The sequence below is a fragment of the Manis pentadactyla genome, chromosome 3, assembly GCF_030020395.1.
Source record: "Manis pentadactyla isolate mManPen7 chromosome 3, mManPen7.hap1, whole genome shotgun sequence".
Classification (NCBI taxonomy): domain Eukaryota; kingdom Metazoa; phylum Chordata; class Mammalia; order Pholidota; family Manidae; genus Manis; species Manis pentadactyla.
This window is the reverse complement of record NC_080021.1, coordinates 171,897,601-171,925,511: the sequence shown is the minus strand read 5'-3', so window position 1 is coordinate 171,925,511 and position 27,911 is coordinate 171,897,601. Positions and strand designations below refer to the sequence as shown.

The 27,911-nt window shown below is 42.9% G+C and overlaps 1 protein-coding gene across 5 annotated transcripts in view; it reads right to left on the bottom strand.

The window, feature by feature from the left end:
- ADAMTSL1 (ADAMTS like 1) overlaps positions 1 to 27,911 on the bottom strand; it is an 859,402-nt gene that overhangs the window by 54,000 nt on the left and 777,491 nt on the right. For all 5 annotated transcript variants that reach the window (XM_036888135.2, XM_036888127.2, XM_057498726.1 and 2 more), the window contains 3 exons: positions 15,063 to 15,191; positions 6,941 to 7,120; positions 2,975 to 3,109 (listed from right to left, as the gene is read on the bottom strand). In XM_036888135.2, the coding sequence (XP_036744030.2) occupies positions 2,975 to 3,109; positions 6,941 to 7,120; positions 15,063 to 15,191 (444 nt within the window). The remainder of the gene's footprint in view (positions 1 to 2,974; positions 3,110 to 6,940; positions 7,121 to 15,062; positions 15,192 to 27,911) is intronic.

Here is a 27,911-nt window from a genome sequence, read left to right as displayed (position 1 = left end):
CATGTGCTGTCCAGTCAATATTCCTTCTTGAAAGTTGCAGCAGTGGCTTGAAGTAAAGTCAATGCCAGAGTGTCTGATAACAAACAGCCGTTTCTGGAATAGACTCACCTACTGGGAATCTCCACTTCAGACTTAACAGAGAAGAGTTAGCTTGATATATGACTTTAAAAACCTCAAATCTCCCTTCTTCCCTTCTGCTTATGAAAATATGAAAATCAAGGTCGATGAGTTACCGTCCCTGTGCACAGAACCATGAAGTTCCCTGAATTTGTTGCAGCCAACTGACCTTGTAGGTGGGAGAAATACATACACAGGACTCTTGCCATTTATTGGCTACAAAAGGGTTGGCAAATGGCTGTCATCCTACATATCAACTGCCACCATGCTTGGTGGGATTATAAAAATGAATTCCAAGGCAGCACCTGGGTTGAATGAGAAAGACCTTTGGGACTGATTAGGGATGCTTGGCTGTGGCAGGTGTAGTCGGCAGTACCTCTGCCACATATTTCTGCGCTGGTCTAGTACACTTTTTACTCTCAAATTAATTTCTTCATTACATCACTCCACTACTGATTATTCTTACAGAATGTCAGATTAATTTGTTCAAAGGTCACTTCCACTACATCATTCTACTCCATAAAAACCCTCTACAGGTCTGTCCCCATTTCCCACATAGTTTTTCTTTCTTGGTCTAATAATCAAGGTCCTCCACAGTTTGACATGATTTACCGTTCTAAGTTCTCAGCCACCTGACACAGAATCACTCACTTCCCTGACCGATTTCCTGTACTCTGAACACAACACTCTGGTCCAGCAGGACCACCAATAGGAGCAGGGATGGGAGCTGGTCCCAATGGGAGCAACTAACAGATCAGGATGAGTCAATAGCTGTGGGGCTCAAGACAGAGGAAGGTATTAGAATTCCTGGGTGAGGGTCCAAGCCAGACCTGGGCAGACAAGCTCTTGGCTGCAGCTTGTTCCTCTTGGTGGCCTACTTTCGATCCCAGTTTACAGCCCATCACCAGTTTTAAAGCAGTGATATTTTATAGCTATTTCTGAATAGACATTGATACATACCCTACAGATTTCCATCTTGGGCTCATGCTATCTTCTTCACCTTGAGTACCTGACTGGCCCCCACGCATCCTTCAGGGCTCAGCTCCAGAGCATCACAGCGAGGCCCTGGTGTGTTTCAAAGGACCCACTTCCCAGAATCCTGATACTTGACATCATTCCCTAGCTCACCTCCACAGTTTCACACAGATCTTTCCTAGTTCTGCTGTGCTGGCAAGACACCGACATTCACTGCTAGAAGCCATTTCACCCTTGACTTACATTCAGGGACTTCATGGGTGTTGATTCACTGTCTTACTCAAATGGAGCAGCCTGGATGTGAAAAGGGGCTTAACGTGTCTCTTCACTGTTAGATTTAAAACCATTCTAAGGTAAAAAAGTACCATAAGCTAGCAATGGAATGCAGCAGCAGAAAGCACAATAGCATAATAAATTCTTATTGCCTGTGGCTAAAATGAGACAAAACATTATTCCAGAATAAAAGGAAGAAAGTAAAGCTCTTACAGAAAAATATGAGATGGTAACTTTTCCAGCATGCTGGATGGCATCTGAGTGACCCAAGAATTATTGAACTTGAAAATAAATACCTGTTGCACAGCCTGCTAATGACTGGGCTAATATTAACAGTTATGGCTGTTTCTCATAGTGAAGAGTCTAGAATAAAAACTTAAAATGCACACATCTAATCAGGAATACATTTACCATTTATAAGACAAATTAAAAAAATCTTTTGGAAAGTCTGTGAATTCTGATCAATGTGATGTGGAAAAATGCAGAGCCAAGCTTGTGTAAGTTACAGGGAACAGAATAGGGCTACCCATTACTATATGTGCATCTTATTTTTAAGATCATATCAGAAATAGAGAAATCAGCAGCTTTCCCCATATATTCATACGCTATAAGCATTCTTTCTAATTTCAGATGATGAAAACTGAAGGTAATCTTTCTGTGCTATAATCTTAAAGATACCAGTCCTTGTGGCCATGTTGATAAGTCATCACCAGTATGATTGGGATCCCAGTGGCCTCCTGTTCCTTGCTAGTTGGGTGGGGAGGTGAATAGAGAAACTTTCCATTTTGAGGCACGGGAGTAATTCTACCAACATTTGGGGCTGCAAAGAAGTAGCATGAGGATTTCCTCCATTTTTGTAGGCCTATTTTTTTTTTCAGGTCTTTGAAGGCAGAAGAATAACTTTCCTCCACTTTGATCATCTCCAGAGGTCATGACGGGAATGTAGAGGTTTCTCTGGCATCTCCATGATTCTGGTGTGAGGTTCCAGAACATGGATTCCTTGCACTTCTCTCTGCTACCTGAGGGCACCATCTATGTGGGCAATAACTTATGAAGATTCCCAAAGACAGATGTCAGTGAAGTTGTACTTAGTGAAGTTATTTAAACACTGGCTTTGAGGCATCCACCTGGATTGGTTTCAAGCCCTACCCACAGAAGGCTAGCCTAACGAGAATTCTCTGGCTTTTGGGGGATGGCAGTCTTTCAGCTTTATCCTTGAAAGCTGATTATAGCTCTAGTTGAGGTGGGAGGACGTCACGGCAGAGCACCCGGTGTGGATGGTGAGGGGAGAGGAGACACAGGAGCTGTGCTTAACTGCTCATTCTTTACTCACTGTTCAGCCAGTCAGTCTGACAGAGGATCTGGAATGTGGCATCAGCCCAAGAGGACTCAGAAGGGAGCCACATCGGAATCTAGACAAGCTAGAGTCCAGACTAAGAACGGCACTCACCTCATATGGAAAGTCAGCCAAGTTTCCACTGGTGAGTCTAGATTCTGTAGACAGTTTAGTGATTTCCTGTTGGCCACCCCCAACCTGCAAGCAGTCACCCATCCATAAATTCTGTCCAGCTCTGGAATTCTGACCAATGTTCCAGAGGGTTGGACTCACCAAGGAGAGCAGAATTCCCAGGATCCAGGACCAGCTGTGTTCCCAGAGGAGATGTCAGCACTGAAGGAAGGTTTGGTCCAGTAGCTGAAAGCAGGGCCCTGATGTCTTCTAGCTGTGTGGGAACCTGAGGAGGATCTGCAGGGAGGTAGATGGTGCATCAGGCAGGTTAAAGTTAAAGGCTGTATTAAGGTGAGAAGACGTGGGCATGCCTATAAATGTGTCTGTGTGTAAGGCAGGCATTACTATTGTTGCCTTTTAACATTTTTTCCCTATAGTGAAGGTGTGCCTTTCAAGGTGCATCTGAATTTCAGATTTAATATTCGATGCTTGAAACAATAAGGTCAGTAATAAGAATCAGGCCTGTTGATTTGCAGTGTTCCTTACTGTATACCACTTTCTACCACAGTCATATTGGGTCCCTATAAATGTGTAGGTAAATCAAACCATATTATAAAAACACTTTTAAAAAGGCAACACTTCTTCAGCATTGACTATATGCCAGGTCCCGTGCTAAATAGTTCTCATTTCTTTTTTCATTATAACATTCTTTAGAGCACTTTATTATTGTCCCCACAGATAGAGATACACCGCAGGAATTTCTTACTTAAAAGGAGCTTATGAATGGCTTTTTCTATGAAGAAAAAGGCCCGTTGATGAAGTTCATAAGCTAATTTGCTTTGTGGTCTGGAGTTTTATGCCCAAGTAGGGCCCAGAAAGCAGGACAGTGATGGTTTGTCACTCAAGATCTCATAAAGAGAGCTGACGTCATCAGTGGTCACAGTTAACCAGAGCTTAAAGTGACACAAATGGGAAATACAGTGGCTTGCTTACCGCTTTCACTGCACAAATAAAGAGGCAAGCACCTACTGAAGCTAGTAGTGGGATGAGGCCAGATTCTTCTGGAAAAGCAGCAGAACCCTGCTCCTTCTCTTCCTGCAGCTCCTGCTTCAACAGTGCGACTCATGCTCCCAAGACCAACTCTCACCTTTTTTTGCCCAGAGCGCTTGGTGTAGAAAGAGAAGCAAATGTGTTGCTCTTGTAATTGATGGTCATTTCAATAGTGTTCAGTGAAGGCCTACTATGTGTTTGTCACCTTGTTAGGTACTTGTTAGGGATGGCAAAGAAGTCATGATGGTGCCAGTCTATTTCAGAAACATACCTTCTGTGTACTCTGCCTGAACTGTGGAAGACCATTGCTTACAGAAAACAATGATGAGCTTGAAATTCTTACATATATAAAATAATTAAAAAATTACAAAAACATATATATTACATATATTACATAATTTAAATATATTCTTTATATGGTATAGAGTAAAAACACAGTGTTTGGGTTAGGCACCCTCAGTTTGAGCTGTGGCTCTGTCATTCACAAACTTGGGCAAGTCACTTAATCCCTCTGAGCCTTAGTTTTCTCATCTATAAAAATGATCAGGAGTTTTCATGCCAAGTTCTGCAGCATGGAGACTTGAAGTGTAATGAGACAGACTTTCATTCGTTTATTCATATAGCCTTTGGAGGGATATTCATTAAGTATTGCCTCTAAATTCTAAGTATAACATATGTAGAAACCTCATCATTTTCAAGATCTTACTCTAACTCTGAAATTCCATGACTTGAGGAATTGATGGTGGCAGTTTACTCAAACCTAGTCTCTCTTCGTGCCACCCTTTTTAATATTCCCTTGAGAATACTGAATTGAATATTGAGGGATACTGTGTTCCCTCAATGTTGCCATTAAATATTCATTCAAGAATAGTAAAACTCAGGAAGCCTTTGGTTACTTACTAAAAGCCAAAAGGGAAGGTCATGTCCCATCTTCAAAACCATTGGATCTCTTTGGGCTGAATGTTGGCCCCTCCTACTGTCCTGACAGCTTCTATCATAATTTTCTTCTTTGGTGCACGTCCCTTTGATTCTCCTAGGGAAACTAAAAATTCTGCAAGAACAGAGGTCACCTATTCTTGTCCTAAAGCTCTCCATGGGACTTAGAGGCAACATGAATGAATAGTCATCCAATGGCTATTTCAATGAATGAATGAAAGTCTGTCTCATTACCTTTCAAGTCTCCATGCTACAGGTTAAGTCACAGAATGCAGCATGAAGCCTCATTTTTATACACAAAATTACTACTTTAAAAATTAAGCCACCACATTGGTACCTTAACAGAGAGACATCACTTTACGGTCATAAAGTATGTATAAATACCAACAAACTTGACTAATAAACCAACACTTCTGATTAAGAAAAGCCCTAAACTTGAGTCTAAATAACGATTTTTCCTCCATCAGGTTTGGTCAGAATGGAAAGACAGTATGCTTTTCAAGCTCCGTGTTCACAGCTACACCGGATCAGAGCTGGAATGCCGCAGGACCTGGCTCACAGAACACACACGCCTCATTGGCAAAGCTACGGTAGCAGCCACACGCTTTCATCTCTGTTAGTAGAGGCAACAAGGACGGTTTATTAGGGAGGAAAAACCCACAGTAAGCACCGCAGCTCAGTGTGGGGCCACAGCCTCTGGGCCCGGGCTCCAGACCAGCAGCTCAGCCGGATGAAACCCAACACAACACAAATGCCATCCTTCATTGAGCTGATTTTCTGTGGCTTCCTAAGGTGGCTGGAGGTTTACACAGCCACCGGGGAGATGAAAACCCACCTGGGCCTTTCTGAAATCTGAGTTGCCGGGGCAAGAGACCCTCTGCTTTGGTATATCATCAATTTGGGGTGTGAAAATACAGCATAAAGTTTATTCTTCCCTGAGGAAGCCCATAATGTATGAATGTGTAATTTGTGTGTGGTGTGTAATTATTCATATTTCTCATCTTTTCCCTTCTTTTTTCCTTGGAAAGATAGTGCTCTCTTTGTGAAAAAACTAGCATTAGTGCTCCAGTAATTGCCTTTTTTAAAAAAAAAAAAATGACAAAACTAAGCTGTTTTACTCCATTCTACCAACTCCCAGACTCTGTGGGGAAGATAAGCAGAGGATTCTTCGGGACAAGAGGGTTTAGAGCTCGCAACGTGGCCAAGTCCAGCACTGGGCAGGAATAAGGGCTCAATGGTGTCCCACCATTTGTTGTTATTTTCAGATATCTATTTACTTAAAGAGTTGACTGTGTTAGACCCTTTCATCTGGGGTTATGTTGGGGGTGCTAGAGTCTGAAAGTTTTGTCCCCCCGAAATTCATACATTGAAATCCTAACCCACCACAGTGACAATATTAGGTGGTGGGGCCTTTGGGAGGTGATTAGGTCTTGAGGGCAGAGCCCTCAAATGGGATCAGTCCCCATATAAAAAAGACTGGAGGGAACTGGCTCATTCCTTTGGCCATGTGAGGACACAGCAAGATGTCAGGAATTTGCAGCCCAGTAGAGGGCCTTCACCAGAACCCATCCAGGCTGGCACCCTGATTCTGGACTGCCAGCCTCTAGAAGTATGAGAAACACATTTATTTATAAGCTATCCAGTTTGTGTTATTTTGTTATAGTAGCCTGAATAAACTTAGATGGCGGGGGTACATGTGTGGACATTAGGTGGATTAGATTATGAACTTTCTGAAATTATATGAGAAATTTTGCATGCATGGAGGGGGTAATCTATAGTTTTCATTTGATTCTCAAAGAAATCGTTAACAAAGGATGAGTTAAGAATAACTGCTTTACTTCTGTTACCTCTATTTGATACCTGCCCTGTGTAGTCTCCACACAGCAACTGGTATCTAAGGCTTAGCAAGGTTAAATAACTTGCCCAAGGTCACACAGTAAGTGGCAGAGCCATAGTCCTGGGTTCAGGATGTCTGCCTGATTCTGTGTCCTATTTATTGGAAGGACCTAAGGTGGGGAGAAGGGAAGGGATATTGATTTTACCTTTATGTATCTAATGGATCAAAGGAAGAGGAGGTGTAGGATGGGTTAGACAGTGACCCCCGACAGAGTCCACCAGGACAGCCAGCATTGAGGTGTTTACCTAGGAGCAGCAGCTGGGTGTTCTCGGTCAGCTCTCCATGGACATTGGCTGCCCTGCAGGAGTAAAGGCCCTGATCTGAGGAGGACACGTTGCTGAGAAGCAAGGAGCCCTCGTGGAGATGGTGAGCGGAGCCCAGTTTGCTTCTATTCCTGAACCAAGTGACTTCAGCTTCGGGCACGCCTAGGAAGAAAAAAAATAAACTCATGGCCAAACACATTCAGGTGACCCTGGAGGCATTTATAGTCCCTTGGCAGAGGCCCTCTCAGCAGCTGCTCTGCAGGAAGCATCTGCCTCGGCGTCTGCTACTGTCCTTTGGCCAAACTAAATAATGCCTCCAACCTCCAGTTGTCTTGAGATCTTTTGTCTTTTAAAACTTGTGCTGATGAGGCAGGAGGAGAGAGGAAAAGGAAAAGAAAGCAGGCAGCTGGTAAAGTGCACTTGCCAAGGTGGAAGGAAGGTACCCCAATTCTTTGGTGAAAACATAAAAACCTAAGAACCAGATCTACACATCAATGAAAATGAATGGCTGAGAGCTACGTGAAACAAGCCCCATGTTGAGTAAGCAAAGCCACACAAGAGTGCATGCTGATTTCATTTTTTGTAAATAAAACCCCAGAACTGGTAACATCAGTCTCTGCTGTTAGTTGTCAGGGTGGTGGTTCCTCTGAAGGGGTGGGAAAAATGGGGAGGGGTTGTGACTGAGAAGGGGAACAGGGCCTTGGCTGCTGATATTCTCTGTTCTTGACCTGGGGGCCGGTCTAGTGGGCTTGGTACCTTTATAGGTGCACCTTTCTGTAGAGGTATTACCATTCAATAAAAAGAGCTACAAAATGTCAATACATTATGACCCAGACAAATGAAAGCAGCTAGACCCTTACCAGAGCTGACCCTATATGTAGAGAACAAGCCTGTATTTTTTGAAGCCTATGTGTTTTCTTAGAACAAGAGAACATGGAACTATGGTCAGCTGCACCACAGAAAAAGAGACAGAAACAAAGTACTTGGTTCAATCTGAGTTAATTGTCTGGGGGAGAGTGAGCTGAAGAGAGCGGGTGCATGTGAATCACGACAGGATGCCTGTCTCTGGAAGGTGGGCTCGCCCTGTAGGGGTTTTCTGGATTGAATGTGTGTCTCTCCCACCACCCGGGGAAAATGTCGAGGTCCTAACCACCTACAGTGTGATGGAATTTGGAGATTTAATGAGATCCTGAGGGTAGAGTCTTTGTGACGGGAGTAGTGCCTTATAAGGAGAGACCAGAGAGCTAATCCCCTCTTTCCATCATGAGGAGACACATCGGGAAGACAGCCATATGTAAGGCAGGAAAAGAGCTCTCAGCAAGAACTGAATGGGCTGGCACCTTGGTCTCAGACATCTCAGCCTTGAGAACTATGAAAAATAGATTTCTGTCACTTAAGCCACTCAGTCACTGGTACTTTGTAATAGCAGCCTTAGTAGACTAAGACAAAGGATCAGCCTTCATTCATTAGGACGTTTCTCTCTGGTTTGCTGGTAAACAGGCCCCAGTGCAGGACAAGCCTCCCAAGATGGTCTGCATAGGAGGCTTGGCTGAAGGCTGAGCTCTGAGCAGGGAGACAAAGTCTGTGGCATCTATTCACAGGTCTCCAGGGAGCAGAGAGCTCAATCCCTTGCACCACTCAGCCTGCTGACCCAGCTTACAAAGTTCGCTCATTGAACTCTTGGCCATGTATCTAGGGCATGTTTAGGATGTCCAATCCTGGTAAATGTAGTCAAAGACAGAATAGTCAAAGAGCCAGACCGTTAGTCCTGTGCTTCCCCTGAATTGGGGCTGATTTTGCCTGTGGAGCAAGGGAAGTGCTGCCCTTAATGGGTAGCCTGCTGTTGAGCATCAGATGTCCTCAGGGGTTACCTGTGCACCTGTTACTTGTCCTTGAATCCTATGAACAAAAGTTGGCAGCAGCCCATTCTGCCACACCCAGCTCAAGAGCCTGATTCATGGCCCCTCTCATGGCACTTGCTGTTCCCGAGCTCCTGGAGGGGGAAAGTGGGGTCGGGGAAGGTGGTCTCATGCTTCCTTGCTAATATGAAGCCATCTTGTGTGGATTCACTGGTGTCCTGGCTGCTCTGCTGCCTCAGATGGGGTTTTCAGACCTGGAGCAGTGACCTAAGGTGGTGGCCGAAGTGTCCTGTCAATCTGTGGGCCCTTTCTCCTGTCAGGGTGAATGGAGGAGTGACTCTCTGGTCTAGTTCAGTGAGCATCACTAGGAACAAGCAGACTGGCTGGAAAGAGGAGGCAGGGCTGCCAAAAGGGACTGGTGGCTTGGATATCACATCCTTGTCACATGAGGGAGAGGCACACACCCTGATACCTGATGCTCCCGTGTGTGAGGGGAGCCAGGCTGACTCGGTGTCTACGTTCACCTGGAGAAGAGATGCAGGTGAGAGGCTGATTTTCATAGCAGCACCACTAGGGAGAGCAAGAGCATCATGCTGCCCAGCCATGCCAGCTTGGACTTTAGACCCTGGCAAACTGAAACAGTTTTCACTCAGTTTTCACGTGTTAAAAAAAAAAACACAAAAAAGCCCCCACAGCATTCAGGAGAAAGCCTCTGAAAAGCAAGTTGAAGAAAATACTCCCAGCCATTTCTACACTGAAAGCTCAAGGGAAAATGAGATCTTACAAACCATTTTCGACAACTATTTCCCTTTAAGAACTGCTCACATGCAGCGCTTCTCACTGGCGCGCTCCTTGGAGGAGGGCTGTGGGCAGCAGCACACCGTCCCTAGTGGGAACTAAGTCTGTTCCAAACAAGTGAGGCAGAGTAAGAGATTGGACTCTATGGGCTTCCAGGTTTGCCAAAAAAAGCACGATGACTCAGTGAACACTCTCTGGGATCGTGGGGCCAACAATTGTGCTGCCCCCCTGGGTAGCTCAGACAGTCCTGTGCAAGACCCCCTGCCACTCAGCAGTGCAGCCTCCGGTCAGGGCCTGTGGTCCTCCTGCAGGGCAGCCAGAGGCAGAGGCTCCACGGAGAGAGGAAAGGCATGCGGGGTGGTAGGTAAGAGGAGGAGGGGGCAAAGGGGGAGGACCCAGGGATGGAGAGAGACCTGGGAGCCGTTTCTCATCTCCCCAGAAGTGGCTGCAAGCTTCTTTCATTCTCTCCACCACTCATTGCCTTACACCCTCGTGAAATCAGGGTGTTTACCAAAAGGGCTGAATTCTTCAGGTGAGGGGAGGAGGGGTTCGTGGGAGAAATGGAAATGTTCAGGACAGTAAAGGGTAGAAGGAAGTAACCTCCAGTCTCTGTAAAACTGGAACAATGAAAGTGGCAGCAGTGCTTAGGGAATTATGTAGGAGATGGTCTTTAATATATTTATTAGCAAACCTCACTCAGTCTCACTCAGGCACAGACCTGTGTCATGAACTTGCCAATGAAGGAGCTGTTGCTGGTGTCATTTTAAAGGCTTCCTGCCTGGGACTGTGGTCCTTAGGCAGAGAACAACACCAAAAAGATGCTTCAGAATCTTTTTAATCCTTCCAAGACTGGCTCTGACATTATTACAAACAAAGATGGAATAAGGGAACAGGAAAAATAAATGAGGCATCACAGAGCTCCTTTTTCTTTTTCTCTCAGGAGATGACAATGATGCTTTAGAAAAGGTCACTAGCCCCTGTGTAAGCCAGGAGCACATGCCTAATACCTGAGTATGTTCAGAGTACCTGAGCATTGGGAGTGCACTACGGTTAGGACCTACACGAAATATCTGGAACATGTTAGCGGGATAAAGAACATTTGCAGTAAACCAAACATTTTATAAACACAATCACATTTTTCACAATGATCCTATTAGGCACTATTATAAATTCCATTTTACTGATGAGAAAAGTGGAACTCAAATAGAGTAAGACACCTACCTATAGTGACATTATTTTGGGTCCCTGACAGCTAACCCAGGTCAGAGCCTGTCTCCCCCTACACCTCATCCCAGCGCCAGTTAGTGACCTGCGAATGGCAGGGTGGGGATCCAAACTCATACAAGTGGTGCCACAGGTCCCCACCTTGACAGGTGAGTGACACTACCTGCCATTATGCTGGACTGTTTCTCTGCTTCTTCAGAAAAGATCTGAACAGATGCACTGTTGTTTCTGAACTGTCAAATCCTTAAATGCTTTCCACTTGCAGAACTAACTTTTCTCCTATAATTGCGACACTAAGATTGGTGTTAGGAAGGAGGTTTCCAGAGTCCATGTGTGCTGGCTTTGTTAGCTCTCTTCCTATTGAGAAGCTTGGTCAGGTTGTGGGGGAAATTTTTTCCTTTCTAGCCTGTTGTGATGTGACAGCACATTCTACAGAAAGTAATGTCTGAGAAATGACAGAAAATGCACCCTGCCGCAGAACAGAGTCCAAAGCTATGTTGTTGACAAGTTACTTGGATAGGCTCCCTGTTCTGGACTCCCTGGTATGATCTGTGTCTAAAAAAGGGAAGGGGAAAAAAAACTTGCTTTTCTTTTTTCCCCTTGGTGGTATATCTTATCAACAACACAATGCTCTCCCTGTTGCCTGAAAGGATCAATAAGTGAGTCTGGTCATAATGGGTTGTAAACCTGATATGATTATAAGGATTAGTGCCTTTAATCTCTATTGAGCTGCAAGGTAGGGTGATATGTTATAGGATTCTTTTTAAAATCCCAGCCAGGATATTCTTGTTAACTAGGTCACTTGTTATATTTGGAAGACCGCTTGCACCACGGCAGCTTCTCAACATCTTGAAGTGGGGCGTCCACTGAAAGGTGCACCTTGATGTGATATGTTTTAGAAGCTTCTTCAATGACTTGGTGCAAGACAGGGAAAGGATACAGCAGCCTTGGCAATTATTCTAAAGAACCACGGAAGGGTGGAAAGGAGGTTTTTAGTTTTCCACATTTCTCCATACTGACTGTGCCAGACACTGACTCTCTTTACCACACCTGTTTTCTTCTTTTCCTGGGTACCCATCTACATTACACTGCCCAACATCTCTTGTAGTTGTGAGTGGCCATGTGATTAAGGGAATGTGAGAAGTAGCAATGTGTGCCACTTCCAGGTGTGGCCCTTAAATGCCTTCCCAGCCATCCTTCATATATTGTTTTTCTCCTCTTCTGGATGACAGGCTTGAGACACCCCCCCAGGGAGACCTCAAAAGGTAACAGAGTCACCAGCATTTTGTGACCCTGAATGACTGTATGGGGCAGCTGGCCAGGAAGACTCTTTGGGTGCTTAGGTAAACAATAATAAACTTTTATTGGTTTGATCTATTATAAGGCTAAGGGTCTGTTTGTTACCGGAGTCTACCCTAATATACTGCCCATCAGTGATTCCTCAACTCTCTTTTTGCATCTCTAGTCCTGGAAGTTCTATTTCCTAAGTAAGTCCTTCAAAAGCTTCCCTTGCCATTAGGATAAAATCCCAAATTGTACCACAATCTATGACAGTGTGTAACATCTAGCTGCTGCCTACTCTCCTACACCCCCTTAGCCATATGACATGCATTCTTCTCTGTTCTCTATACTATAGTCACACCAGCCATATTTCACTCCTTTAGATGCAGCATGCTCTTTCTACTACAGGCCCTTTGTACCTTCTATTCCCAGTGACTAAAACACTTCTCCTCCCCCAGTGCTTTATCACCTATTCAGTTTTCTGAACTCTTTTCAAATAGAGAACAAATATGGGAGTGGAACAGTGGATTGGATCACTTTTCAAGAAAAAGCCTCATCATACTATACTCATTACTTAGTATTTTTTTATGCTTAAGGATTGGGAAGAATTTGTGAAGCTGCATTTTACAAGATGAAAGCATACAGTGCAAAGTTATTTAATGAAAAACTGCTAACAACTTAAACATGTAAGGCCAGGAGTTACTCTATGTAAATTATGTAGTATTCTTGAAATAGACTATAATACAGCATTAAAATTATGCCACAGAAGAACCACAGAGCCCTTTGTAGCAGCAAAGTAGGTCCTTCTGACATTTAGCATTACAGCTGTCAGTATTTTGACTGCAGACCCAGCTCAAGGATGATTTCTTTGTCCAGTAAATTCACAGACCAGCTGTGTAATCAAAAGCAGGTCTCTTTCCAACCCTCTGAATAAATATCTTACTTAACAAAGGCATAATGACAGATACACACATTTATTTTAGTTAACCATAATTAATACAAATGAATACTATGAATAAAAATAAAAATAAAGATGGTAATGTGCACAGCCAGGCAAAAACCAGACACAAAACCTACGATCCCACGACAAGGTTACCAAGAGCGAGTCTCCTGGTGAAGGCGGGAGAAGGAGCCCCAGGCAGCATGGGAGAGTGGGCCGAAGCTGGTTTAGCATCCCGGGCTCCCCATGGTGAACACTGCCCCTCCTGGGTTCTGGTTCTCTCAATCTCCTTTAAATGCCCAGTTCCTTGCTCTGCCGCCCTTTGCTCCCCATTCTCTTACTCCTACCAATACCAGCTCTCAACATGCTCCACTATACCTCCGGTCAGTACTCCATCTCAGAGGCATGTGTCACAGTGATCAGTGGTGGGGGCAGCTCTGTACCCTAGGGCCTTCCCTCCCGGGCCCTCCCTCTCTCTGCCGTCAGTCCTTGCATGGAGGGTGGCTCTTCACAGGAAGCCCTGGCAGAGCTCTTGTCTTATTTCCTATCTGGGGGAAAAGGGCTTGAAGGGATTTGGTTCTAGAAGGTTTCACTGATGAGGCTGCATGCACAGGCCAAGGGAAGCTTTACAAAAAAAAAAAAGGCAGCTAATGTATGATGACAGAGATGGATTTATATTTCTGGTTTCCTGGAGCTATCAGAATATTTCAGAGAAAACCAGACCTGGCTGTTCTTTGGAAACAACATGCTCTACTTATCAACATCTTCCTCCTACATATTCTAAATGAGTTCTTTGGGCTTATAAATCACAAGTGAAGGTAAACCCTCTGCTGACAGGGCTGAGATGTAATTTGAAGAATCACCCAGAGCAGGAGGTGCTACTGGCTGTCGGCTACGCAGGCAGGGGATGACAGGGAACCTGGGTTTGGGTGGGTTAAGGTAGGGTGTATCTGATGAGGACAGAAATGGGAGACTTGGCTGGGTCCGGAACAAGAGCCATTCATTTCTTCTTTGCACGGTGGGAGTGAAAACCCTGAGGGTGGATGGCACAAACCAGCGGTCCACAGGAAGGGACAGTCAGCAGCTGGGCATTGCTCGGCTCCGAGTTGGGGTCCTTGTTTTTTACCTGGAGGTAAATACTTTATAGAGATCATAGTAACACTCCTATTGTCCACTGCTCTGCCACTTCCCTGTGACTTTCTGGTCCTGATTGGCCCCTGAATTTGCAAGACCAACCCAAGGGCAATGTCTGTATCATGACCTAACAGCACTGGCTACTTGGGTTTATGACCCCACCCGCTTCTGAGGTGAGTGAGTGGCCGGTTCCTGTGGATCTCACCTCTGCCAGCTCTCTCATGTTCCTCCGCTCCTGTCCTTTCAGCGCCACTGCCCTCAGTCCGCATTACCTCTCCTCTAGTCTACTATGCATCCTGCTGCTTCTTGACTAGCCTCTCTGTCCCAGTATTTCTACTCCTCAATCCATTTTATGCACTGCTAGTGGCTTACTCTTCTGGAAGCATAGCTTGTTAAAGTCACTCTCTATCTGCCTTTGTCTAAACTCCTTGGCCGTTCAAATTCTCCCTTGGTGTAGGTGCAACCCGCCTGATTACAGGTGAAGCACTCTGGCTTCCAGCCAGACCAAAGTATACACTGTCCCTTACAGTCTTGAGGCTTTCCGACTTTCACAAAGTTTTCACATTCTTCTGTCCACCTGAAACACCTTTTGTCTCCACCTTTGCATGTTCACATTCTATCAGTGTGCAAGGCTGAGATAAAAAAACCACCTCTTCTACCTCATGTGTCCCAGTCAGATTTAATCTTCCCTCCTCTAAATTTCTGTAGCACTTTGCACTTTCAGAGTGACTAAGGTTCATGCCTTAACTTTCCTACTAGCCTTGAATCCAAAAGAGCAGAATTTGTATTTATCTTTGTGTCCCCAAACCTAGCACAGAGTTCCATTAGTATTTGAACAAATGAATGAACACAGAAATAAATTTCTCACCTGCAACTTGGCAGTTGATTGTCACATTCACTCCGCGCACTGTTTTGACGGTGCTCCCTACATCCACTGTGATTGCAGGCTCCTCGGTGTTGATCACAGTCACTCGTGATGTTTTCACTAGCGGCTTTCCTAAGATGAGAAGGAATGTGAGATGGTACTAGATGGTGGCTGTAGGCCTGGGGTATTACTTGAAACATGGGATAACCAACAATGAATGACTGCTGTACCCAGGCCTTCTCGACTAACCATGTTTTCCTTTGAAAAAATTGTAATTGCACACTAGGAAAACTGTCCACCCATCTACACACCATAGCCTTGTCAGAAAAAGAATAAGGATTGAAGAATCAGAGGATAGAGCATGGTATCCAACAAGATGGAATGATTTGTGCATGTTACTAAATTAACAAATAATCCTGTACTTTCTATTTTTAAGAGCTGCTTTTACATTAAACTTTTTACTTTGAGATGATTGTAGTTTACATGTGTTTGTAAGAAATAACACAAAGCAATCCTGTGTACTCAGTATCCGTTATGGTAATATACTACAGAATTAGAGTAAAATACCATAGCCAGAAGACTGACATTGAGAAAGCTAAGCTAAAGAACATTGGCATCACCTGCTGCCTGCAACCCACGTGAATCCTTTGACAATCACTAATCTGTTCTCCATTTCTGTTAATTTGGTCATTTAAGAACATTCTATAAATGGAATCATAGAGTATGTAACCTTTATTGATTGACTCTTTTTCACTCAGGAAAATACCTGGAGATTCTTCTAGGCGTCACATGGCACCGTGGTTGCATGGATCAATATGCAATAGTGTGTATCAAACAATAGTTTGTTCCTATTTAAGGCTGATTAGTATCCCATGGTATGGAGGCACTATAGTTTAGTTCTTCACTTGTTGGGGCATCTGGGTTGCTTCCAGATTTTGTCTATTCCAATAAAGCTGCTGGAAACATGCCTGTACATGTTTCTGTATGAATATAAGCCTCATGTCTCTGGGATAAATGCCCAGGAATGCAATTGCTAGGTCACATGGTAGCTGCATGTTTTCATTTTTAAAGAAACTGTTCCAACTGTTTTCTGAAATTGCTGTGTCACTTCACATTCCTACCAGTAATGTATGAGTGATCCAGTTTCTCTGCATCCTTGCCAGCATTTGGTGTTATCATTAGTTTTTAATTTTATCCATCCTGGTAGGCCTGTAGTGATATCTCATTGTGGCTTTAATTTGCATTTCCCTAATGGCTAATGATATTGAATATCTTTTTCATGTACTTACTTGCCATCTTTATATCCTCTTGGGTGAAATGTCTCTTCATGTCCTTTGAATATTTTTCTAGTTGGATTGTTTGCTTTGTTTACTGTTGCATTTTGACAGTTCTTTATATTTCAGATACTAGTCCCTTGTCAGATAGGTGGTTTGTAAAGACTTTCTCCCAGCTTTTCTTTTCACCTTCTTAACAGGATCTTTCACAGGGCAAACGTTTAACTTTCATAAAGCCCAGTTTTCCTTTCATGCATCATGCTTTTGATGCTAAAGGTAAGAACTATTTACCTAAACCTAGGTCCTGAAGGTTTTCTTCTATGTTTTTTTCTAAAGGTTTTACATGTAATAAGCCTTTGATACACTTTATGTTACTTTTTGTATAAGGAGAAAGACTTATGTCAAAGATCACTTGTTTTCTGCCTTTTGATGTGGTATTGCACCATCACCACATATTGAACAAGATTTCCTCCATGAAATTATTTTTGTACCTTTGTGAAAATCAGTTGGGCATATTTTTGTGGATTTATGGGTTCTCTGTTTTGTTCCACTGATCTATGCATCACTGTACCAATACCACACAGGCTTAATTATTATAGTTATATACTTAATTTTAAAACTGGGTAGGCTGATTCTTCCCACTTTATTTTTATTTGCTATTCTAATTTTTTTTTGCTGTTCCACATATATTCTATGTAGATAGTAAAATAATCTTGTCTACAATGGTAAAATCTTGCTGGTATTTTGGTAGGAATTTTATTAAACCTGTAAATCAATTTGGGGAGAACTGAGATCTTTAACTGTGTTGAATATTCCAATGTACGAACACTGCAGGTCTACTAAATTTTTCTCCTTAATTTCGTTCATCAGAGTTTTGTAGTTCCCAGCATGTTAGTCCTTATGCATTTTGTATATTTATACCTTATTATTATTATTTTTTTTAGGGATCTTAAATGACACAGTATTTTCAATTTCAGTATTCATTGCTAGTATATAGAAATAGTTGATTTTAGCATATCCTGTGACCTTGCTAAACTTACATATTAGTTTAAGGACTTTTTTTGTAGATTCCTTGGTATTTTCTGAGGAGCTGATAATTTCATCTGCAAATAGTTTTATTTCTTCCTTCTGAATCTGTATGCTTTTTATTTCCTTTTCTTGCATTATTTCCCTGGATAGACCTTCTAGCACTTGAATAAGAGTGCTGGAATTGAGTAAGAATGTTGAGTAAGAGTGCTGAAAGTGGGTTTTTGGTATGATGAGTGATTTTCAGTTGAAAACTGGACATTTTTATACTATGTTATGCAACTCTGGGTCTTATTTAAAACTTCTGTTTTAGTCTGCTTTCTCTGAAACCTTTGAGGTGGGGAACAGGGAGGTGCCACCTTGTTACGACCTAGTGGAAGTAGAAATCCAGGTTCTCCTCTTGGCCTCCTTTGCCACCCATGCACCTCATCACTGCTGGGCAGGGGTGGGGCTTCTGGCTCCCCACATGGTCTCCCCTGCCCCCGCCACGGGAGGGGCCTCATTACTACTGGGTGCTGGGTGAAAGCCCTGGCTCTCAGGAGGCCGTCTCTGCCACGACCCCAGACACAAGGGCTAGGCGGGTAGGGCAGGGGGAGGCTGGAATCCTAGGCTCCCCATTTGCTCCCCACATCAGGCCCCAGCGAGGATAAAGACCGTCTTCTCTGGTACCGCAGCCAAGGTGTATTCAAGGGCCTCGTTTTGGTCTGATGAGGTGGGGTGTAGGTTCCCCACTCAGCCTTTGCTCACGTGGGTGCTGATGGACCACAATGTTCTCTGCGGTACTTGGAGCCCAGCGGGGTTTTCCAAAAGTGTTGCCTTGCTAGGCTGCTCCTTTGGCTAGAGGGAGCAGTCTTTATTTGGGGCACCTTTTCTGTTCCCATTTTCTGGCAGCCAGCTTCCTCAGCTCCAAATTTTGGATTTCAGGAGGCAAAGTGATGATTGTGTTGTTCCTCTGCTCTCAAGGTCTCGAGCCAGTTTGCTTGTTCCTCTCCACTTTTCAGTCTTCTTACATTGGTTTTGTACATACTATCCATGGCTTTCAGTCATATTCAACAGGAGGAGTGGGGAAAAGAATGTCTATGACATCTTCTTGAAAGTGGAAGTTCTGTGTACATTACATTTTAATAGGCTTTCATCAGCTGGGAATAAACATCAGCACTTCATAATGAACACAAAATAGAGAAGATTCATTTACTGAGCACCTTAAGGAAATGAGGGTTCACATGAAATCATTTTCATATACCTAACGCTTAATTTTTTTTAAGTCAAATAGATTTAATTTTGCTTTAAACATTTTACAGGCCGGACACTCTGTAATGGTATTCACTCTTCTGTGCCTTTATTCACTGTGAAGAAAACCATCATTCAACAATGCCCACTAGAGTCTTATACTTGTTATTTTTTAATACATTTTGTCTTCTCCCTCTTCTATTTACCCTTTATTCCTGCTTGCACTGGGTCACATATCCTCATGTTAGAAGCTGTCCCACTTGCTTCTCCTCTCCCCTTTTAACTGCCTTCTAGGCATCATATGAAGCTCATCAGAGCTATGGTTACGGGGAAACTGAGGAAAGTTCTGAGGAGCTCACCTTTGGATATGAGCATAGGCTTCCCATATTTGTTTTGAGTGTTTGGGGGCCTTTTCCTTATTTCACCTGTATTCCATAGATAGGACCTGAGGAGAAGGTGGGCGATTTTGTACCAGGATGGTTTCTGAGACTAATGCAGGGTGACAGTAGGAGAATGCAGCTGGGATGACATGGAATTAATACTGGCATATTTACCTTGCCTCCTTCCTAGAAGATGCTCCCGGCTCTAACTCTAAACACCCCAAAGCTTAGCCGCCTGTCTGTGGCTATGACCCAATGCTGTTGTCCCCCCTGGCCGGACGGCCGCACAGCCCAACTGGTGCCCTGGCTTCTGCTCTTCTCATGACAGCCAGAGCGATCTTCCTAAAACATGAATCAGATCATGTAACTCCTCAGCTTAGATCATCCAGTGCTTTTTTTAGTGCAATTAGAACAAAATTTCGAGCTTCTTTTCATACCCAAGCATCCCTACCTGTTCAGGGCCCACTGTGCATCTGTCCCTGAAGCCACACTCTCCATCAGTCACTGTGCTTCAGCCTCACTGGCCTTCCCTCCCCTCCTCCAGAACCTCAGCACAGCTGCCCTGGCTCTTCCTTCTCCCTGACGTTCTCCACCTATGGACTTCTGCGTGGCTATTTTCTTCTGATCATCTATGTTCCTGTGCAAATAACAGCTCTTAGTGGGACTTTTCCTGCCACCCCATCTACAGCATGTACCCCTTCACTCCCCTGCCAGTCACTATGATCTCACCACCCACTTACTTTTCCTCATAAGCAGAAAAATTTATCTTATTTATCTGTGTGTTTGCTGCCCCCACCCCTCATAATGTAACCTCTCATCTCTTTTTCTTTCTTCTTTATTTCTACCATGAAGTCCTGGCATATGGTGAGTCCTCAATAAATATCTAGTAAGTGCATGTATGTGTGCATATTGTATGCTGTGTGCTTTATCTGAATTGGCTTTCACAACCCTGAAAGATAGGTAAGCGACTTCTACTTTTATATAGACAGGGAACAGGCTGCGAAAGGCTCCATGGTTTGCCCAAGCCCTCCGAGCAAGCAAGCAGTGGGGCTAAACCGGACCTTGGATTTTTCACATGGAGTCCAGTGCTTGTCACAGGGGATCTCAAATTCTTGTCTGTGGACTGGCTTCCTCAGAAATCCCAGGACATTTGTTAAAAACATAATCTGTCCTGCTATAATAAATAGTTGTCTCACTGTGCAGTAAAAACAACTGTGCCAGTGGGGAAAGCAGGTTAGGGACTAGAGAGTGTTAGACTCACAATTATCAACTTGTTTTTCCTATAGGAATTTTAATAATAGAGGTGGTTTTTACAGCTGCAAGTGTATAGCTATAAAATTTGAATGTCACTGAATTAAATTCAGCCCTTAATTAATTGTATGGAGCTTTTTCTGAAAAGTAATGGCCTTCTGTTCTATCACTAGAGGCGCTGTTCTTAACACAGGTTACTTAACATTCTTATTACCTTCATGATTCATTGTTAAAACTCAAAGGTATCCAAGTATTTATAATCAGTAGAAAGGTATAATGAAAACAATGTTTCTTAAGCCATCAACCCTCTTACAACCATTAGAAAAAGCTTGTATATATTATTGACTTTCACTCCCTGACCTACCAAACTTGAATGTCAGGTGGTTTAAAACCAGCAGACAGGGCCATGATTTTGACTTGGGATTCTAAGGTCCTTCCTACCCCAAGAGCAAGGTGAACATGAAATCGTTTTTGGTGCCTTTTTATTCACTCAATCATGGTTGCCAAGGAGACAGATTCCTCCAGGGGGCATAACTATGCCATCCTAGTACGTAGGCTTCTCCAGGGACAGAATTTCAATCTTCTGATAAAGTTGTTTGTTCTGGGAGGGAACCTGTAATCTCCATTTGTAAGGAGTTGCTCAGTGCTTCTGATATGCAGCCAGGTTTGATAATGAACAAATTATACTCTGAGTTTTCCTTTAACTGATTTCTCTGATTGCTGGTAAAAGCTGAGGAGATTTCTTTTGAGAGACCACTGCTAGTTCTCTATTCAAAAATTTCAACTTGGAGATCTTTAATGGCCAGTTAAAAGCATAACAGTGAGGGAAGGCTATTGAGGTCACGCAGGTGATCACCTTAGTGAGTGAGCGCTGCTGTGTGCTGCCAAGCCTGTATCTGTGTGTGGTTACATTCATCTTACAAATGCTCCTTTAATTACAGAAGTTGGCTAGGAAGAAAACAAGATGCAGAGAGGGAGTGAAATGACAGGTTGTATGTTTGTGCTAAGAGAATCCTAGAAAAAGGTCCTGGCACGCTGTATCAGAAGGCTCTCACTATAGGTAAAACAGAAGAACATGCCAAGAGAGCTGACCTGTGATCACAGACCCTCTGCAGTATGTGAGCTGCGCCTCAGCCATCAGGTCAAAGTACATATTGCAAGCAGCCAGAGTCAGCATCAGCCAGTCGGTTAGTTCTTATTTATGGAAACTGATAGGGTTTAGAGATTACTCTTTCATTTAACCTGTAAATTTGTGTTACAGTTGAATGCACAGAAGGAAATTATGCCTAGTTTTTTGTCTGTGTACATTTAAGAAAAACAAAAGAACAGAAACAAAGGCAAGCTGTTCAATTTATCGGCCTAATATGAGGAACCAAGTCCCTCCAAGAGAGGCAGACACAGAAACAGAAGTGTTAAGTGAGTCATGTTTGCTCAGTTCCTTCAGATTTCAGCATAGCCCTTAGTATTCGGATTCCTCTTAGAAGTAACATGGAACCTCACTAGTAAATAGGGCAGCCCAAAGGGGGTCTGAGTACAAGGGCTCAGTACAACTGGTGAACCCGGGCTGTGGCTAAATCTCCTGTGTTGGCAGCCAGCAGTGTGAAGGAGTGCCACCTCGCGATGCCTCCACAGCCAGTGTATTCAGCCCACCAGACAATGTCCTGATCCTGCAGGACGAATGATGGAGGGAGGCAGGGGCAAATGAGGAACCCCAGGAGTTACTGCGGGAAATACATTCCTGTGCATAGCTGGGCTCTGGCTCATGCCTCTTTCCCGCATGTGTGACTCTGGGTAAAATCAAAACCCAATGGGAAAAAATCTGAACTTATATGCTTGAAAAACATCTTTGGCCCAGTATAAAGGTGATTGAAAGAGGAGCCAGAGGAGATGGAAGGTTTGTTTTTTGAGTGCAGCCAAGAACAGAGTACATTGTGAATAACTTTTTCTCAGGGCTGAAGTCCAGGCCTGTGCTAACATTAACTTCGTTTTCAACAGCATGATGCCTTCCATTTTAGAAGCCATGGCAGAGACTGATTTACTCCTAACTAAACCCTTTTCTTTTTCCTAGTTACACAGCTAGGTCATTTCCCAGCCTCTCTGCAATTAGGTATGGGCAAGGTACTGAGTTCTAGCAGATGGAATGTGAGCGGAAGTGTGCCATTTCTTGACCCAAACCACAGAAACCCTCTTGTGCAATAATTTGATTTAGACTTTATGTGACCAAGAAATAATTTATCATAGTTTAGCCATCATATATTTGTGATTTTATTTATGATAATTAGAAATACGAATTCATCCAGATTTAACGAGATTTGTTGACTCATTGAATGAATCAAATGGGTCTTCTTTTAATTCTTCTAACATTATGAATTACAAATGTCATTTGAAGATGGTTGTTCACTATCCTTAGCCATCAAAAATAAACTGTACTTCAATGACTACAGATTCTCACTCTACCTTGTGGCAGTCTGGGCTAGGACGCACGCATGGGCATTCATCAGCAAGGAGAATGAGAAGACGTGTCGAGGATGACTGGGATACAGTGCAGTGACAGAAACAAGGACTACAGGAGGCAAGTTTGGAGGCCGCTTGAGAGTTCCAGAAAGGATGCATAAATGCAAATAGGTTTGAGATTCTGAAGCCTATGCTGGCTATTGGCAGTACTTCCTAGAGTTCTGCTCAGGTATGGATTCTGGGTTACATTCATGAGGACTGAACAGCAAAAATGTAGGATAAACTAGTGATGCCTGCTGTGGGTAAGGGCATAGTGGGCCTGAGAGGTGGCAGCCTGAGTCGGGGGCCTGGATTCTGTCACTTAGTAGCTGAGTGACCTTTAGCAAGTTATTTAATCTCATTGTGCCTTGGTTTTCTTCTTCTGTGGCTCTGAGAGGATTAGGTGCATTAGTGCGTGTGAAGCTGTTAGAATGATTCCTTAGCACAGCGTGAGGCTTAAATAAATGTTAGCTATCATTGGCAGTATTTCTGTTAAAATACAGAGAAGTTTAAAGAAAGAGGAAAAAGAAAGGAAAGAGGAGAGGGAACAAATCCATTAGTGAGAAGAACTAAACTGCTTCATTTTGAAGAACTGTGAAGATTTCAGGATAATTAGAAGTAGTAGTAATTAAAACATGGTGGATTGTCCCCAAACTGGTATTGGTATCTGGACAGATAAGAGCTTAAAAGTTACATCAAGGCTGATTTTACTGGATACCTCAGAAAGCATCTACTTCCAGAGAAGCTATCAAACAATATATACCTGGCTGACTTACTGGTAATGCCCCCCAACCCTGTTCTAGAAAACAGTAGGATATCCACAGGGACCCAAATCTCTATTCAAGAGAAAGTGAGAAAGAGTGACACCCACTAAATAAGATACGTGAATATAAAGCAATGAGGGATTATAAATTTCACATACCTTCAATAGCTAAAACTAAGGAAATTACATTTAATTCAGATTTAATCAATGGATAATGACTTGTAAAAGGTGAGAGTATCAAAGCAATTCCTTAAGGACATGCTAGCCTCTGCTTCCTCTGCATTCACCATAGGTCTCTCGCAAGGGCCATGGGAGTTAAGTCTGGTGAATACCCTGAAATGAGAATTCCCAGGTGGAGAAGACAAGACCTCATGAGTTAAATAAATTTTAAGGGACCATGATCAGTCTGATCCCATGGAAGCCCTTTTAAATACCAACATCTTATATATCTGAAATTAGTAATGATGGATACTGTCAAGGTCCAGTTAACCATCCTTTGCTATCCAGAAACTTTTCAGGAAGTATCTGGGTACCTGGCAATTTCAACAAGGGTTGCTTTGTTACAGATAATAGTCATATTAAATTTCTTTCGTAGTCTGGTTCTCCTTTCAAACACCTTTCACATTTTATAGCTCAGGAGTTTTTAACTCCTTCCTGTCCTGCTGTCTCTCTTGCAAGGTCTCCCTCACCCCTACCTCCTGCCTCCTGAGTGAGCATCTGACCTTCTCATTAACTCTGCACCCTGCTTTCCTCACAGTCCTCTGAGAACTTTTCCTTTCATCTGTTATTTTTCCAAGACGTCATTGCAAAAGCTATTCTTCTTTGCTATCTAGTTGTCTAATCTCCCAAGGATAAAGGAAGTAAATTTGTAAATGCTAGAATTTCAGGTAAGGGCAGTGTATAGCTGGCAGGGGTGGGTGGGGACTGCTGTACTTCATTTGTAAGAGATTCATAGAACTCTTAGTCTAAAAGAGACCCAAGCGCACATCTCTTTAAAACTGCCCGGTGTATAAGGACACAGGTTTATAGTTCTGTATCTCCTTCTAAATTTCGTAATGAGGCAAATGCTTTCCCTAGAATCTTACTTATTATTACAATAAGCTTCCTTTTTAGAAATAGTAAAAAATAAATGTTTCTCTCCCATCCAAATCATGACATGGTTTCAGTTAGTGTAACCTAATAAAATAAATTACTGGACTTTAAATAATACTCTGAAACTATCCTGGGAAATGAGGTATAATACATGATCAGAGAGTCAGAAAATGGAAGATTTAACCAGAGGGTACTGGTAGCCTCTAGGCTATATTCACAGCACAGACATGTGCAGCCTGAAAATAATCTTCAAAAAACTGAATTGGTTGGGCTCAGTTAAAAGAGGAGAGATTAAAATAGGTATATGTGTATGTGTTTGGGTTTGGCTTATCTGGAAAAATCGGAAGGTCTATCAATATTAGATTTGCATTTTTATTTGGCAAGCGTTGGTTGAAAACAAACTGTGCCCTTCAGACAGGGTGTGATAGGCAGAATAATGGCTGTCCAAAGATGTCTACATCTTAATCCTTGGAATCTGTGCCTATGTTACATGACATGGCAAAAGGGAACTAAGATTACAGATATAATTAAGGTTTCTAACAAGCTATCCTTAAAATAGGGAGATTATCCTAGATTTTTTAAGTGGACCCAGTCTAATCAGATGAGCTCTTAAAATCAGAAGAGGGAGATGGAACACTTTGTCAGAGAGAGGCAACAGGAGAAAGACTCAATCCACCATTTCTAGCTTTGAAGGGGAGGAGGGGGCCAAGAGCCAGGGAATACAGCAGCCTTTAGTAGCTGAGACTGGCACTCAGTTTATAGTCAGCAAGAAAACAGGCACCATGATCCTAGGTCACAAGGAACTAAATTCTGCCAAAAACCTAAATGAGCATGAAAAGCATTCTCCCTGAGAGCTTTCAGAAAGGAATGCAGCCCAGTGACATCTCGATTTATCATGGTGAGACTCTACCAGACTTTGGATTTACAGTACTATAAGATTATCTTTTTTTGTTTGTTTTTAATAAAGTTATCACTATAATATGTAAATGACTAATAAGTACACAAAAAAGATGCTTGACACTGTTAGTCATTAGGGAAATATAAATTAAATTCACAGTGAAATATCACTTCCCATCCATGAGTATGGCTATAACAAAAAAGATAATAGCTAGGCTTGGTGAAGATGTGGAGAAACTGGAACTCTCATACATTGCTGGTGGAAACGTAAAATTGTGCAGCCACTTTGAAACATAGTTGGCAGTTTCTTAAAAAGTTAAAAACAAATGTGCCAAATTACCCAGCAATTCTACTTTTAGATACCCATCCCCAAAGGAAAGAAAAACATGTTCACACAAAATCTGGCACGTGAGTGTTCACTGCAGCATTATTTGTAACAGCCAGAAAGTGGAAACAACCCAAATATCCATCCAGCTGATGGGTGGATGAATAAAATGTGGTATGTCCATATAATGGACATTCCACCATTCAAAAGGACTGGAGCGTTGATACATGCTATAACATGGATGGACTTTGAAAAAAATCATGCAAAGTGAAAGAAGTCAGTAACAAAGTCAGTAACCATGTATTTTACAATTCCATTTATATAGAAGGTCTAAAATAGGTAGATCAATGGAGACAGTATATTAGAGGTTGCCTAGAGCTTGGAAAATGGGAGGATTGGGGAGCAATGGCTAAAGGGTGTGAAGTTTATTTTTGGGATAATGAAAAAACTCTAAAATTGAGTGTGGTGATGGATGCACAACTCTGAATGTTCTAAAAGCCATTGAATTGTGCAGTGTAAAATGTCTGAATTATGTAGTATGTAAATTATACCTCAATAAAAATTTTAAAACCACCATCTTAGGTCTTTGTGATGGTTACATGACTTGGAAACTTGGCTGAAATAATGAATGAATTGGATACTTAAAATGGGTGAATTTATGGCATGTAAATTATGCCTCAGTAAAACTGAAAAAAAAAGAAGTTCTGGTCTGATTTAAACTTTTTTACTTTTGATGATTCAGGGTCAACAATGTGACTAGTAATTTTCTTGCACAAGAAATCAGAAGGAATTGGAGTTTCTTTGCCTTTGCTATTCTGTTTGGTTGCTGTGCCTTCAGTAAAATTTTGTAGGGTCCTTCAGACCACAGGAAGTGGGCAGGACTTAGACTGCCCTTTCCTGAGCATTCCCAGGCTGTCTGGCTTCCCTCTCTGCCCTTGTTTTCATTACCATTCCCTAAAGAGAGTTTCTGTCAAGCTTGTGTGTCAGGTTATTGCCATTACCCCTTCTAATTACTCAGATGAAGTTGTTGACTCCTCAGAGGACTAAGGCAGCAAGTGGTGCTGTCATAATTTCTTTTGCTTATTCCCCTGCAGAATCCTAGACAACAAACTCCATACCTGCTACAGCCTCTCTGAGAAACAGCTTCCCGACGATACAGTAGAGCCCACCTGTCTGCCCACCCACCCTTCTCTCATTCCTTTTGGTAGATGTGGGATTTTGCAGTTTCAGGATCTGAGATGGTTACTCGGATCATTTGTGCTTTCTTGTTTGTTTCCTTTAGCCTGCTGAGGAGCAGAGTGAGTTAGATTCTCCCACTACACTCCTACTCATTTTAACTCAGTGTTATAACCTAGGATGCTTTAGTGGGCATTCTACCCATCTGTGCATCTTGAGGAAAATTTAAGGACCTTGGTTACTCAGTAGTCTATCAGATAATAAGGGCCCTTGACGGCAGCTAGAATTAGTCAATGGCCATTCCCCTCTTTTTCAGGAGCCATCGGGAACACAGCCAACTTGTCTACCTTCAGAGCAAACCTTCCTTTGTCAGTCTCTGCCACCGGGGCCAAGGCCCTGATTCTGACTCTCTATATAGTAACATCCCTCCTTCGGTTAACAGAACTGCTGACCGAAAAACTCAGAAATGCCAATGTGAAATGGCTTACACTATGAAAAGCCTACAAAGCTGCTTCTATCTTAGTTACTAAGTCATGATGGGGAGGGGGCAGAGAGAGAAGAATTTCAAAGACAACTGCCTTTTATTTGATTTTCTATGATCTCTTTATTAGACACAATATGTGTCAGCTATTCAACTCATAAAAAAGCAGAAAAACATGCCAGGAAAGGAGAAATATTTTCTGTCTTTCCTGTCCTGTGACAACTTTGGATGAGCTCACCAGTGCTCTCTCTTCTCAATGAAAGATATGCTCACCCCTTGGCCCTCATCTGCTCATCTTCCACTGAAGTTGTCAGGCAGGCCTTACAGTATCTCTTTTGTGATCTTATAAAATCGGTGACAACCAAAAATGTTTCCCTTACGGCTCTGACCTCATTCACAGTCTACACCTGGACAGGCCTCATCTGCATTGGTAAGTAGAGCTAACTGCTGATCCAGGCTGAAAG